This window comes from Leuciscus leuciscus, assembly GCF_965113295.1.
Source record: "Leuciscus leuciscus genome assembly, chromosome: 11".
In the NCBI taxonomy this organism is placed as follows: domain Eukaryota; kingdom Metazoa; phylum Chordata; class Actinopteri; order Cypriniformes; family Leuciscidae; genus Leuciscus; species Leuciscus leuciscus.
The window spans coordinates 20,153,830-20,169,782 of NC_138735.1; the positions used below are offsets into that span (position 1 = coordinate 20,153,830).

At 35.0% G+C, this 15,953-nt stretch overlaps 1 protein-coding gene across 2 annotated transcripts; it reads right to left on the reverse strand.

Annotated features, from left to right (window-relative positions):
• Nucleotides 1-1,593: 1,593 nt before the first annotated feature.
• qtrt2 (queuine tRNA-ribosyltransferase accessory subunit 2) lies at nucleotides 1,594-15,670 on the reverse strand. 2 transcript variants are annotated; one of them, XM_082184225.1, is made up of 9 exons: nucleotides 15,613-15,670; nucleotides 15,086-15,330; nucleotides 14,647-14,702; nucleotides 11,273-11,349; nucleotides 10,836-11,045; nucleotides 9,778-9,977; nucleotides 7,637-7,788; nucleotides 4,142-4,238; nucleotides 1,594-3,606 (listed from the first exon to the last, which is right to left on the reverse strand). In XM_082184225.1, exons 2-9 carry the CDS (start codon nucleotides 15,283-15,285, stop codon nucleotides 3,369-3,371), a joined length of 1,230 nt encoding a protein of 409 aa, XP_082040351.1. In that variant the 5' UTR covers nucleotides 15,286-15,330; nucleotides 15,613-15,670; the 3' UTR covers nucleotides 1,594-3,368. The 2 variants fall into 2 exon arrangements, with proteins under 2 accessions (XP_082040351.1, XP_082040350.1); XM_082184224.1 differs by having other exon boundaries at nucleotides 7,619-7,788.
• Nucleotides 15,671-15,953: the final 283 nt, after the last annotated feature.

Below are 15,953 nucleotides of genomic sequence, written 5' to 3' on the forward strand. Positions count from 1 at the left end.
AAAAGTGAACGCAGGGTGCCAAACATATATAGTGGGTTTCAAAAATATGGGATCACACTGAAAATGTAAATCTGGAAATAATCATTATAAAGTTACATAAATGAGATATTCTGAAAGTCATGTTTAAGAGGACCTATTATGCCCTTTTACAAAGTCTTGATTTTGTTTTTGGGGTCTACTAGAATCAGTTTTCATGCTTGAATGTTAAAAAAAACACACGTATTTTTCACATATTTTATATTATTGCAGCACCTCTCCTCCCAGTCTGACAGTAACGCTCTGGGGGTATAGATTGTACCGAATGTCAGTTTGCTTATTTTGCTCAAGATAAAGATTTATTAAGTCCGTCATGCAAAGAAGAAACTATGTTCTTAAGTAACTACAGGTTGTGAGATTTCGTTTTCAATCACACAACTTTGCTATGCTGTTTGTGAATGGTCATTGGAACTATGGTTTTAGGAAACACAGACTTGTTAAACTATGCTGATATCGACAGAAATTGCAACCATAGTTGGCTAACAATGCTTTTGGGAAACTCTTAACAATGCTTGGGAAACAATGCTTTTGGGAAACCCATTTATTTTCTGTCTCTATGAAGCCTCTCCACCCAAAAAGAACAATATGTTCTAATTGCCCTTGCCCCTTTTTTTGGTTTTGTCTTGGGCAGAAATTATTTTAATGAGGATTGAGGAATATTGTGACGTGTGTTCCTGGAAGAAATCTCATGACTAAAATCAAGGCGTTTGGAGTGACTTTGCGCTTTGTAACTTTGCAGATCTTTTTAATGCTCAAACAACAACAACATTACACACTAAAGAAGTAAAAAATGTAAAAAAGTATAATGGGTCCTCTTCAATGCTGATATTATAATTTGTATTGAAAAAAAAAAATGATGTCAGACTTTTGAGCCCCACTGTTTCTGTATATGGGAAACAATAGCTTTGGTTAGGAACATTGCAAACCATTTATTCCCTCTTTGATTTCCAATTTCTGCAGCTTGCACCTCACCAAAGATTTCTCACTTTAATGCTTTAGCACAATCTCACTCCAACACACTCTCCCTTAAAGGGTTAGTTCATCCAAAAAAGAAAATTCTTGACGTTGCCGTCAATGGAGGGACAGAAAGCTCACAGATTTCATCAAAAATATCTTCATTTGTGTTCTGAAGATGAACGAAGGTCTTACGGGTTTGGAACAACATGAGGGTGATTATTACTGACAGAATTAAAAATTTTGGGTTAAGCATTTAAAGGAATATCCTGTACTGTTGCTCTTTTACGCCTACATCTCAGTACTAGATTGTACATGGTCAACTTTTAAACTTTGTATTGCTCCACTTATGTTATTGTCTCCTTAAGAATTGCTTTTTGCAGCATTCCTTATTTGTAAAAAGGTCTACCAAATGAACAAATGTTACAGTACTCACTTTTTAAAAATGCATGCATACATCCTTAATTAGGTCATAAAACAACAATTAAAATGGATTATGACCCTGGAACCTGATTGGTCAATACAGCATTTTAGCAGTGCTAAAATATACACAGACATTACATTAAACTGCAATATTAAAGCAATAAGGCACTTTAGGCTGTGTTATGTTGTGGATATAGTCACAGCTAAAAGGTTTACAGGCACTCTGCTGTGCATTTATTGCAAAGTTAAAAATACATAATGAATAGGAATGTAAAGATCGGAAAAACAAATACAAAAAAAGTCAGTAAGTTAGAGTTGCATTGTGGTTTAAAGAAAAAAAGTTTATAACTTAACAAGGGCAAAATGTTAAAGGGGACATATCATGCTAAATGCACTTTTTTAGCCCTTAAATGCATTTTGTTGTATATTTGGAGTGTTTAGAAGTACAGAAAAGATTAAATTATTCTCTTCAGGTGCTTCGTTGATATCTTTATATTCTGTTTTGGTCATATTTTTCAACCGGTTCAGATTTTTCTGTTATCTATGACGTTTTTTGAACTATCACGTCACAGTATTTGCAGCGGAACTGCCAAATAAGGACATTGACTTCCGGCCCAACACTTCGAGCAATCCGCCATTATTATTTCTCGCTGCAATTTTGTAGTCCAAGCTAAAGGATGCAGAAGTTACGAGAGGGTAAGTTAAAATGTTCGGTTGTTGGATGTAGTAACCCACACGCTTCATTACACCGTCTAATTTAGATGAACTGCCGCGCTTGTGACAGGAGCATGTTTAACTGAAAGAACGAGCAGAGAGAGAGACCCGGTCGCGCGCGCGCTCACTCTCTCTCTTCAGAGCCAGGCGAAAGTGTAAACAAGACATCACCGTCTCCAAACTAGACGCTGTCTTGCTCTCTCTCCCTCGGACATATTAATCAAAATAAATCGACACGGTGGTAAAAGGTCGGAAGACCAAAGTTTCATGTGTAAATACAGTACACACCATTGCGATACATCCATATGAAGACGTTGTTCTGCAGGTTCGTCGTCTTCATTTTCATCTCGCTCCGGCTCTGGCTCGAACATGTAAGGCTGGCTGGACAAGTCTTCCGTTGTTGACATTTTGTTAATAACGTGTGTATAAAAGTTTCTGTGCGCTAGATAATCCTATCTCTGCTACCAGACTACAAAAATGGCCGAACGGGGTGGAGTTGAACCGAGTGTCACCGCTACAACCTGGAGAGGGGGCGGGGTATGAAGTGTCTCAATATTATTTAAAGAGACCGCACCAAAACGAGTTGCTTTCAGAAGCACATTAGAAAAGGGGTAAAAAAGGGGCCTGTGGAGCTATAATAATGAGGAATTCAGACCCAAGCATTGCAGTTCCGCTTTATATAGACTACAAATGTATGATTTATATGTAAAAAGGAACAATTTAAAAGCATGATATGTCTCCTTTAATATAATCTAAACATCACAATTATATACAATAATAATAATGCATAATAATAAATATTACTATTATTGTATGAAAGAAAGGAAAAAAAGGGCAGCATTTTTCCAATATTAAATGTGTAACTCGTCAGACAAATTTGTGCTGAGCAAAACAGCAGGTGGCCATTTTTTCAGGGCTTGAAAAAGTGAGAATCTGAGCATGTGCTGCTCTTTTAAAAAGATAATTTCACCATTATTTATGTTCCTTCTAAGTTAAATGGTTCATTTGATGCAACAGACGGCAAATTTAAAATCCATAAGAAAACTGAGATGAGCCATGTGAATTTTAAAAACGTTTGCTGTGTCACTCACAGTAGCACTTGTAATTTGCATGGCAAGAGCATGTGCATCAGAATCCAGCTTTATATTCATGAGACAACATACTCAGAAACCAAAGCCCTAAGTATGCTCTGATGTAGGGGTTCTTTTGTTCATTCTTTTTTGTTGAGTCCTTCAATCATTTCAATCACCTTCTCCGCACTGAAGCACTCTATTTTTAAAGTCCTGCAGACGTTCACTGGCTATTGCCTCCCGCAGCGCTTTGAAAAAGCCTAGGTAATGTGCCATGTTGTGCAGCATGAGTAAAACACCACCAAGCAGCTCCTTGGTCACCAGTAAATGATGAACATATGCTCTCATGTGCTTTTTACAGCAGTAGCAGCCACAGCCTTCCACAAGTGGGCGGAAATCATCTTGATACCTGAAAGTCAAACACAGTGTTATGGAGCTAATTTGAATCTGCATGTTTAGGGATTTTAAAAGGATAAAAAAGTATTTAAGGACAAAAAAAAGAAAAGAAAAAAGTTTTATAAGGCAGTGGTTTGAGACACTGTGGGGGTTGGAAAATCCTTTTGTTTAATATCCTTCATCGCTCCTTTTACCACTAATCTGATCTGACTCTAGTGATAGGAGCAATATTATGGAAATGCCCTCAGAAGCGAGAATGAATTACTGATCAAATTTTACATATAAAATGTATTAATCCTCATATACAAGATGAGGAGATTGAGATTACGAAAGATGTGAAAGAAAGCATTAGTAGCCTCATCTGATATGAGCAATGAAAACATGCATAGCTGTATGAGGGGTGATAGAGTATGTCCTTGTCTCCCTTCACACACACACACACACACACACACACACACACACACACACACACACACACACACACACACACACACACACACACACACACACACACACACACACACACACACACACACACACACACGCACCTTTTATCTTTGAGGTTAATTTCGAAAGGCGTCATATTTAGATCTCCATTTCCATTCAGCTTCTTGACAGCAGGCATGTCTCCATTGAGTTCCAGCACTGGGTCAAACATGTACACATGATTAAACATTCATCACAAGGTAAAACCCATTACATATACATTTCATGACCAGATAATGAAAGTGGTGCATTTTTCATGTCTTGTGTGTACATGACAAGGAAATGTAATTTTCTTAATTGAATGAAATTCTGGTAGTCTAAAGGCAGTGGCGTTTCTATTAAAAGAACACCAGGTCTCATTCACTAATAATTGCATGGATTATATGCATTTAAATGCACAAGAGCGCCTCTCACAAAAGGTTTCAGCTAAATTTACAAGAATTTTATTCTTAACCTCATTCTAATGTTAATGAATTTGTTGTATTCAAAATGAGCTTTGTTTGTAATTTACATAAAGCACGCCCAAAAGAATCCATATAAGGGCTTTCCGCACAACCGTTCATCACTCTCTAAAGACATGCTCTTGCCCAAGCAATGCCAAGTGTGTCATCCTCAAAACCAGTTCAAACTAAATAAACACCTTTTTATTTTTTGTATACATTACATGTATAATGAAATATTTATTATGAAAATGTTTATAAGGCCACCCAGAATAGTTTCAGTTGTTTTTTTGTAAATTAAGAATTAATTTTAATATGAAAGATCTATCTTGAAAGCATTTATATGCCGATTTCACGCACAAATGTGTGCATATGCATGGTTAGTGAATGAAAGACTGAAGGCCTTTCTCCCTTAAATTCTAGTGATGAAAATAAATATATTTTTTACAACATAATAAAATAATATTATCATCATGAAATCACCATGAAATTAAAATTAAATCTTAAATGGAATATTGCAGTATTTACTATAAATCATTTATTTGTGCACATAATTATTGTTTTTAATTCATGTGCCCTCCAAATCTTTCATTGAAATAAGTTCCCCATCCTCTTGCAGCAACATCTCTTCTCTGATGACGCGTTTACTGGTGAGAAGGCGGGACAACCTGTTACTTACATGACATCACAGAAATAGCAAACCACAATCATCCAATCAATTCTGTCCCTACATTTTTTCTTGTTCGAGAAGTCGTTTCACTCGGATATGTCACTCAATAGGGAATAAAAGACCTATTGCAACTTTTGTTTCATGCCGACTTAAAAAAAAAAAAAAATCTTACAGCATATCTAAAGCCATATGGCTATAGTCACATGATCTCAACATGGCAGCCTCCATAAGGCTCCATGTTTTTAATAGGCTATTAATATGACCAGAATGTGAGTGATTTTAACCATTTATTTAACCATAAGATTAACCATAAGATTTAACCATAAGAGTGCACGTTTAATTGTATAGAATCATAGATGCCTTTCATATTCTATGAACAAATAAAGGAATTCAAAATTTGCATAAAATATATTCAGTGATGTAAATGCAAAAAATGTACTTGGAGCATGACGAAGAGAAACCAGTAAAAAGAGAAGAAAATAAGGGAGTAAAGACGCATATGAGAGAGAAAGAAGAGAGCTGTAGAGAGGGTGCGAAAGACAAGAACGGTGTGAATTAAAACTTGTGACCTGTAGTGACAGAAGGCGGCAGATCAGGGTGAGGTTATGGCCAGTTCCCCTGCAGAACTCTCTAAGTGGCTATCTCTTTCTTTCTTCCCTCTGCAAGTGCCTGTCCTGAACTCTATTACCATCCTAACACATCGATTAGCTTCTTCTTAGAACAGACTGCTGCACACCTAACAGCCCAAATCAATTATTTATGCCCTATAGTGAATTTTTTATGTCTCTTTATGTGATCAGGATACTTGAAGACATACACTTGCATTGTTTTTCTCACAGAATATGCTTTTAAAAGTAAAAAAGCAACACCAAATTGTGACTTCATTCAGTGAAGGTTTGACTCCTGCTGACAGTGAAGATGGCAAGACGGATTCCCAGGGCTCCGGTTCGGTTAGAAACGAGCCAATTATTTAATTTGACTGGGGCCTGAACAAACACACTCTCTCTCGTAGACTTGACTCTCTTAAATCAAACTTAATTATCTGAAACGGCTAGAAGAAGCACAGCTCCACTTCCACCAAGCCATACTGTGAAAAACAGCCTCACATGCAGCTCTTAGTTCCTGCTGACACTGATCTGGTAGCAAACACTTGAAATATGACTTTATTCATTCATATTATTGTTCTAAACAGCTCGTTTATATATCACAAGATGAATCTGAAATAGTCTTCTCTTAATTAAAGTTTCAGTGTTAAAATACTTATCTATTATAGCAGTTTAATATGACATACAAAGGAAAATGCAATAACTATGGCAATGTTGAAACTGGAAAATGCAATAAAATTTGTATTGATTTATTATCAGTTTTCAATCTCAATGTTCTCGACACAGAAGCTGTTTAACCCTGTAAAGCCTGACATTTAAATAGTCTGAAAATGGAACAGTTTAATGGAACAGTTTATTGAACCTTTAGACAAAAAAATATATAATCATACTAATAAAAAGATTTGCATGCGTGTTTTGAAAAGTGTAATTTTTGATAGATCAAGCTTTTATGGCTCATATAGTATGTATGATACAGTGAGAATATCTGGCAATCTGGCAATGTTAAGTGCTCTTCCGTGAGCACCTAACCTCATAAAAAAATTTTTTTTTTTTTTTTAAATGTTATATATGTTTTACGTGTATAAAACACGTAAATATGTGTATATATGTGTTATACATATATATATATATGGTTTTTTTTCCTTTTTTTTTTTTTTTTCTGTAAATTCTCGCTTATCGGGCTTATGCTACTCTGAATAATGCCTGAACTTCGTATTTTGAACACTTCTTGCGTTGTTTTTTGCCTCTTCACGATGACTTGCTTAATTTAGTCCCAATTTGTAAGTCGCTTTGGACAAAAGCGTCTGCTAAATGACTAAATGTAAATGTAAATATGGATCTCATACTCGAGGATGAAAAAACACCTTAATTTTATTCAGAAGCCCAAACTATGTGCACTTTGGTGCAGTTGTTGACATTTAAATGGCAAAAATGTAAGATGAAGTTGCTTCAGTTCAGTAAGTGTTCATCTTCAAATATTACTAACAACATAAGTTTTTGTTTTTATTACGTTTAGTTTATAAAAATCACTAAAGATTCCCCATCAAAAAGAAACATGTACAAAAACCTAAAGGTGGACCTTTTTTTTTATTATACTAAAAAGGCCTTTTACTTGCTAAAAAAGTATAAACTATCAATCAGATGCCAGTAGGCATGTAATAGATTATGTAAAACAGGTCTTTCATCAAAGTTTTGATCATGGTGATAATTTAGAGGCCTTAGAAATGTGTGTATCAGATATGATACAGTAGGCTTTACAGGGTTAAGAAAGTGTAGGAAGACTGTAATATCTTTTGAATAGTGTAACTATGGGCTTCTGCACACCTGTAGGAGCGGATGTACCTGCCGTCTCAGGGTCGGGATCAATGGTGTAGTCGAAGGAGAGCGCGCAACCCCGCTCTGTCACCTGGAAGGGGAAGAAGCTCTCAAACAGGTCGACTCCTGCTTCAGCACAGCTGATGACCTCATCAGGACGGCCAATCCCCAACACCAACCTGAAATAAACGGCAAAAGCTTAGATGGAAAACCTTCTTTATTTTTTTTTTGGCTTAAAGTACAATATACCAGTCAAATACAATGTTTTTCTTTGCCTTAATGGGAGTATTATTAATAAAAGGTTAAATATAAATGTCAATTAAAGGTCATAGTTGTCTTTGCATGTTAAGCTGAGATAGGAAAAGGTATTTAAACATTGAATAAATTACACACTTCAGCAGGAACACATAATTATAAAGTTTTGGATCTCACATTTTGGATCTTTCTGTTGGTTAGTGAACACTTTTCTCAGTGTTCCTCAGAAAGACAGATTGTAGTAATAAATCAAAGCCAAGTTCAGCCCAGGGTAAATTATTAAGTATTATATAGGGCTGTCAAAAGATTAATCGTGATTAATCGCATCCAAAATAAAAGTTTGTGTTTAAATAATATATGTGTGTGTACTGTGTATAATTAAATTTGTATCTAGAAATACACACACATGCATGTATATATTTAAAAAAAAAAATTTATTTATATATAAAAAATATATATTTATATATAATATAAATGATCTATAAATATATACAGTATATGTATGCAAATATTTCTTAAATATATACATGCATGTGTGTGTATTTATATATACAAAATAATTATACACAGTACACACACATATTATTTAAACACAAACTTTTATTTTGGATGCGATTAATCGCGATTCATCTTTTGACAGCCCTAATTAATACAAAACATAAAGGTTCAACAGAGATCCTAAAGCTATCTCATAAAAACAATTGTTAATTGGTTAATTTGGGAGTTTGGACAGTTGAAACAAGCAAATGAGGACCACAAGCACATCTACAAAAAACAAAAAGACAATTACATGTTTGGGGTCAGTTATTTATTTATTTTTTGCTTTTGAAAGAAGTCTCTTAAATTCATCAAGGCTGCATTTATTTGATCAAAAATACAGTAATATTGTGAAATATTATTCGAATTAAAAATAACTTTTTTTTACTTTAATATTTTTTAAGTAAGTAAAATGTATTGTGAATTTTCAAAGCTGAATTTTCAGCATCATTAGTCATTACTCCAGTCTTCAGTGTCACATGATCCTTCAGAAATCATTCTAATATGCTTATTATTATTATTATTATTATTATCAATGTTGAAAACAGTTGTGCTGTTTAATAATTGAGGAAATCACAATTTTTTTCTTTGATTAACAAAGTTTAAAAGAACAGCACTGATTTCAAATATAAATATTTGTAACATTATAATTTATGTATACTAATATATATATATATATATATATATATATATATATATATATATATATATATATATATATAATATCATATTATATATATACATACACACACACACACACACACACACACACACACACACACACACACATATATATATATATATTTATATATAAAAACAGCATCATATATACTGCAGCACAGAAACATCTTGTCCTGCTCTAAATCTAAATTATGTATCCTGTCCTCCAGCCTTTGTGCCTCACAACCTTCTCCAGCTCCAGTTATTTGTGACCTGAGATATACCCAAGGGAAATGTCGGTTTCTGACTGTACAAGCCCAGTGGGAAGCAGTCCTCTTAAGACCCCGCTGAGTCCAAGGACGCTTCCAGATCCACACTGCCTTACTTTCTGCCATTGTCTTGCTGTTTCTGTGTGATTCTGTAACCTCCCCGTCAATCTCCAAGGGAGGGAGATCAGAGAAATCAATCATTACAACACTAGGAATTTAAAATGAAGTTTCTTCCTGATCCATTTCTAACCCCAGCACTTCCATCTCTCCAAAAGGGATGAGGTGGTTGCTATGGGCTTCCTGGTGGGATGGAGTGTTGCTATGGCTGCTGAGAATCGAGGTGCATAATCAGAGAATGATAAGATGGGGACGATTTATCCTCTCAATCTCCAACTGAAGAAATGTCTGAGCCTGTGAGGCAGAAATTTAAATAGACTCCTTTTTTACCTGGGTTTTTCCGGGGGAAGTTCTGCAGATGTCGCTCTAATCAGCTGAGCCCTCACATCCTGGTCCATGGCAGCAGAATGAAATCCATCCAGTACAAACCCGCCCACAGGACGCTTGGCAGTCTCTCGTGCCGACCGGAGCCTCTCCTCCATAATGTCTCCACCCTCCACAACCCCAAATATCTCTGCCTGTTTTAATTCCTGTGGACAAAGACAGTCTGTTTGCAAATAGTTTATATTTTAGTTTTATTATAGTTTCATGAATTAGCTTTTATTTTTATATATTTTTTATTTTATACATTTCTTTTCATTTTTAGTTATGGTAATTTCAGTTTACTTTTTAGTCCTTTCGTTATGTGCTTTTGTCATTTTATAAGTTTTTTTAATACTGCTATTAAGGTTTAATTTATTTTTTTATTTTTTCACATTTAGTCTTTACATTTTTATTTATTTCTAGTAAACTATTTTAGTGCTTCAACATAAACTTATTTCAGTTTATTTCCAAGGCAACATTTCTAATGTTTGTTACATTTTTCAACAAATATTACATTTTTATTTCAGCTTCATTTTAATTAACAGAATTTTTTTTATAGTTTTAGTTATAAATTATATAATGATACAATTTATACATGCATATAATAATAAAATATAATATAATATAATAAAATGTATGCATGTACATCCTTACTTTTTACTTTCCACTACATACTAAAGCGACTGAGACGAACCATGAATATATATAAATTATGTATACATATACATTATTACTTATGTAATAAAATAACATTGCACGTTATTGAAAGGCCATTTAGACTAACATTGACCCTAAAATGGAGTTTCCCACGATTGTGTGCCACGTTTGCAATGTAAAGTCAGATTTAAAATTATTTTGTAAAGTTTTTCTTGTCTGACTTTATTCTGTGGTTCTCTCTGAAACACTAAAGTTGAGCCCTGACAAGTATAAAATATGAACGATGTGGCATTTGCCAGTTTCATTGGAAATGTATCCTGCAGTCACTGACAGGTATTAGAGCTCAGTCTGTGTTTTTGTGCACTGACCTGTGATTTCTGGTGCAACACCAGACATTCATCCAGATGGGCCAGAGTCCTGTCCACTGCTTTACGGACTCTCTTGCGAGAAGTATTGGCCTGCCAGGTCTCTCCGTCCGCCATGCTCTGATAGCAGTCCGGCTGAATAGCTGCCTGAATCGCCATGAACCGATTCGCCGTCAGCTCTATCCTTCCACCGCTGCCCCACACCGACACTGTCTGTTAAATCACAAACAAACCATTAAATCCCTGACAATTAACAATAAAGGGATGGCACAGCTTTAGAGGACACAAAAGCTCCCTCTCTAAGCCAAAATGGAGCAGTTGAAAACCAATTACATTTTACTAAATTGCCCTTTTAGACTATTTGTAATGATTTAATAGAATTTCAATCCATCTCAGTGACAAAAGAGGTTGAAAACAATCATTCGACATAGTTCGCTAACCTTGTTGGTGACGTGACCGGCAGGGCTGGTGTTAGCAGAATCATGCAGAGAGCTGAAAAGCACAGTATCATGAAGACCTGCGTAAGAAAACCAAATCAGAGTAATAGCAGATCAGATGTCTATTGTAACCAGTACAACTCGAGAAACTACTTCGATTCAAAAAAGATGTCATTCATCTAAAATGAATCTAAAATGTTTTAACAGAAGTTTCAAAGACTGCAATGTCAAAGATATAAATGCACAACACACTGCAAAATACACTATTGTTATTCATCCATCTAAATCCTCAGAAGTGATTGGCTGCATGAGAACAGTCCAATGCAATCAGGCAGAACACTAGTTCTTTTTGGCAACACTGTTTACTAGCGAAATAAACAACCAAGTGCTCAACTCATTATTCTGAAGATATAAAAATGCATTTATATGGAGATTAGGACAAATTGGGGCAAAAGTATACATTTGCAGAGCTTGTACAAAGTAATTGGCAACTGTAGATAAGGTGAACGTGCACATGTACGAAAGGAACATGAGGAGGAATCTAAATTCGGTGGTACTGTGTGGAAATGATGGAGGTGAACTTTGGTGACCAACATTATCATGTACACCAATTTTCTTTTTGTAATTATCCAAATGGAGCACTTGCAGCCGCCTCAAGTCATCCTTTGAAATGTTTCACGGTCACACATCTTAATACTGTAAACACAATTACCTTTCTCATTTCTGATTGGATTGCAGAAGGCAGTGACTGAAACAGTGCCCTTCTTTTCGTTACGGTTGCAAAATGAAAACTGAAAACTAATTTTTTTTAAATGCAAAATGGTATGCAACCAAGAATGAATGCATAATTATTTCTAAACAGTCACTTAGTAGTCAGTGAGAGGAAGAGAATCTGAAAACATGCCTTCAGAACTAAAAAAAGTTAAGACAACACACTGGGATTTATTTTCTTTTCTTTTTTTGGTAGAAAGCTAAAAGAATATTAAAACAATTTATATATATATATACATATATATACACATACATTTTTTATATACAATGACTTAGAATTTTTGGGATATTGAAGGTGTAATTTCTGGATCTCTAAATGGCACCAAATATAATTGCAATCTGTTTGAGCAATAGATGTGTGCTTATGCAATATTGCTATATGCTATTTGTACTGAAATTACACATTTCACCTTCAAGAGGAATTAAACCATAACTCAACTTCTAGTACTGAGAGTATAAGAGATATAATTGAATAAAATATTTTGCATAAAGTCTTTAGTCGCCATTAAAAGAAGTTGTTATAATTTTTTCTTCCCTATTGGGACGTATATCCGAGTGAAATGGCTTCTCAAACAAGAAAAAATTTAGGGCGGGACTTAGTTTTGTCCATTGGGAATTGATTGGATTGTTGAGATTTGCTATTGCTGTGATGTCATGTGAGTGACATGTTGTCCCGCCCTCTTTGACTTTTCAATGATCTTGAACAAACTTCTAAAGTGACAGTATAGGTGCTTCTCAATCAGAAGGTTGTGCCTAGTAAGGCTGCATAACTCAGCTGTCACATCATTAAGCTCTGTCAAAGGACTTCTTAATTTAAAGGATCCTTTGAAGGCAGTCTTCATTTCGCATCCTTCATTCGGCCTGTTTTGAAGAATGCATCAAGCGTATTCTTTGCATCCTCCAATCAACCACAATCCTTTACAGTTTGCACACATTCCAATTCACAAAAAAGAACTAGGAGAAAATGAATCGGCACTAAGCTTGTCCAATTTCACTACATATATTTTCACAATATATTTTTTGTAGATAAAAGGAACATGTGTGACGTAGCCATGCGCACACTTACTAGACAGTTTAATGTTGAGGAGACTACAAGCCTCAGAAGGACCAGACTAGGAAGAACGTCGCCTCACTGGGATGCAGCCTTTCCGTTTGGGAAGTACCTAATGATTCTTGAGTAGAATCTGCAATGCCATTTATCTCAATTGCAGTTGCTAGACCCACTTGAATTTTGTGATTTGAAATATGCCATCTTTGGCATGGGACCACAAATGTTTTCAATTCAGTCAATTGCCTGAGCTGTAAATGCCATGTGACTATTCGCTTTAGAACCACAGGAAAATGATGTTGACAACAGTGGCTGATGGCACCACAAGAGCCCCAAACTATTTATCAACAACTATCTTCAGTTAAAGGGGTGGTTGATTAGAGGTTAGTGTGTAATGTTGCTGTTTGAGCATCAACAACATCTTCAAAGTTACAACGCTTAAAGTAAAAAAAAAAGTGCTTTTTAAGGACTACAACAAACGGATGGTAGGGACTACACGACATTCCTCCCGGGTTAGTGACATCACAAACCCTAAAACGTACATAAACCCCGCCCCCCGGAAGACAATTTATAGATTATAATGACAGAATATCCTAATCAATGACAAGAAGATAACTACACATAAGCTACATAAATTCATCAACTAACCATTCAGAAATGTTGTCTACATGTTGTCACTTCTTCTTGAGTGTATCAATCATTGTCTGACTCCGGTTTGAACATAAAAGGCTAAAAGTTTTCGAAATTTTCAGTGCATGTCTGTGTGAGTGCAAGCTGTTGTAGCTCCGCCCTCTGTGCCGGGAGCAGCAGCTCATTTGCATTTAAAAGGACACACACAAAACAACGTATTTTTTCTCACCCTCAAAAAGGGACAATTGTAACATGCTATATAAAAATATCTGTGGGGTATTTTGAGCTAAAACTTCACATACACACTCTGGGGAAAACAGAGACTTATTTTACATCTTGTGAGAAGGGCATTATACCAGCCCTTTAAAAAATAGCCGACAGGAATAAGTCCATTTCACACTTTAAGGGGCCATTAAAAAAATTATTCAGCCATCTGTACTTATAATGAAATATTAGTGATATATATATGTTGCTTAGTGTTGTGATATTTAATTATTTATTTCATATAAACACAGGTTTTAATGGCCATCAAGGTAAGAAGATGCTTTTAGAACCAGATGGCCATCAGGAACTAAAAGAGCCAAGATAAAGCAACCAAACACTGATCCCTTGAGTCCGCTTACCTTATAAATGTGATATGTTTAAAGAAAGACAATTATGATTGGTGCCAGCACAAGCTGAGATATTATTACAGCCACACTAACCTATGGAAGCTGGTTTACACCACAGAATAAAAAAGTAAAGATAACTGTGACTTTTGAATCTAAAAATTCTTCTTCTTTTTTTCACAATACTGTTTTGTCTGATAAAGTCACAATTACCTTTTTTTTTTTATCATGTGGCGGAAACAAGCTTCCATACAACCTACCATCTTTTAAACCAAGAGAAAGCAAGTAACAAAAAGTTAGTAAAAGAGTGAACTTCTAACCTGCAAACTTTCTGACACCCTCTTTGAATTCCTCCAGAACCTCTTGATGCTCTGCACTGAAAAAGAAAAAGGGCTGAAGAACTGAAACTGCAGAAAAATTTCAGAGAACAAATTACACCGTTTCAGTGTGAAAAATATTTGCAGAACTTAAAGCGAGATTCTTCCATATAGCAATTTAACAATAATATTTATTTTATATTATACAGTGCCTTTTAGAAACTCAAGCTCACTTTACAGATGGCAAGAAAAATAATCATTATTCTCATACTTCCATCCACTATGAAGATTCAAGTTGTTACAACATCAAATGTTGTGAACCGAACCCAGATCTGTCAACAAAATATGCCATTTTACAGACCGACATGCTTCGCTAAAAAGTAAAACTATTTGCCAAATATTTAGTGAATCCCTGACCCTGAATGTATAACTACAATCTTACAGGCTATCCACAGACACTTGTGTGACTGAAGGCAGGTCTCTTAAAGTGTGTAATGTGTCCTGGGTCAGATGGGGAACAGTTGCACAGCGAGTGTACAGGAGACAGCCAGGCAACTCTAATGAGTGCTGCCCTGATTTTCCCAATCCAGTCAAAATCCCCAAGCGACATCCCTGTACCACTCGTGACAGTTCCAGCTTCATCCCACTTGTGGAGCTGTAGCTTCCTAATGTGAAGGTTTCTCTGATCTAAAGGGAGAAGAAATGACAGCTCGTTAACTGCAGAAATAATACGTTTATCATCCTTATTCTCCCATTTTCCAGAGGGATACAGTGCTTGATATGCAAAAATGAGTGAAATATATTAGACATTACTGTCTAGTTTTCATACTTGAATGTAATTTTCAATATATATGTAAGCAAGTACACAACACAGCAGAACAGTACACCGCGACAACTTGTTAGCATTGAATAAAAATATATGTCATATGCGACAATACATAAAACGTTGTAACAGGCTCTCAAGCTTACCAATTTGCTCTTTGCTGCTTCAGAAAGCAGGACATGTGAGAACTTCAAGTCGCAGAAATATTTCGTAGCGTTTTGACTTGCGTCTCACATTTACGACGTCATAACATTTCTACAGCACAGAGTTGATTTACATTTACGCATTCAGGGTTATTATAGTTAACTGATAGTTAACTAAAACTATTACAACCATTAATATATATATATATATATATATATATATATATATATATATATATATATATATATATATATATATATATATATATATATATATATATATATATATATATATATATATATATATATATATATATAATTTTTTTTTTTTTTTTTTTTTTTTT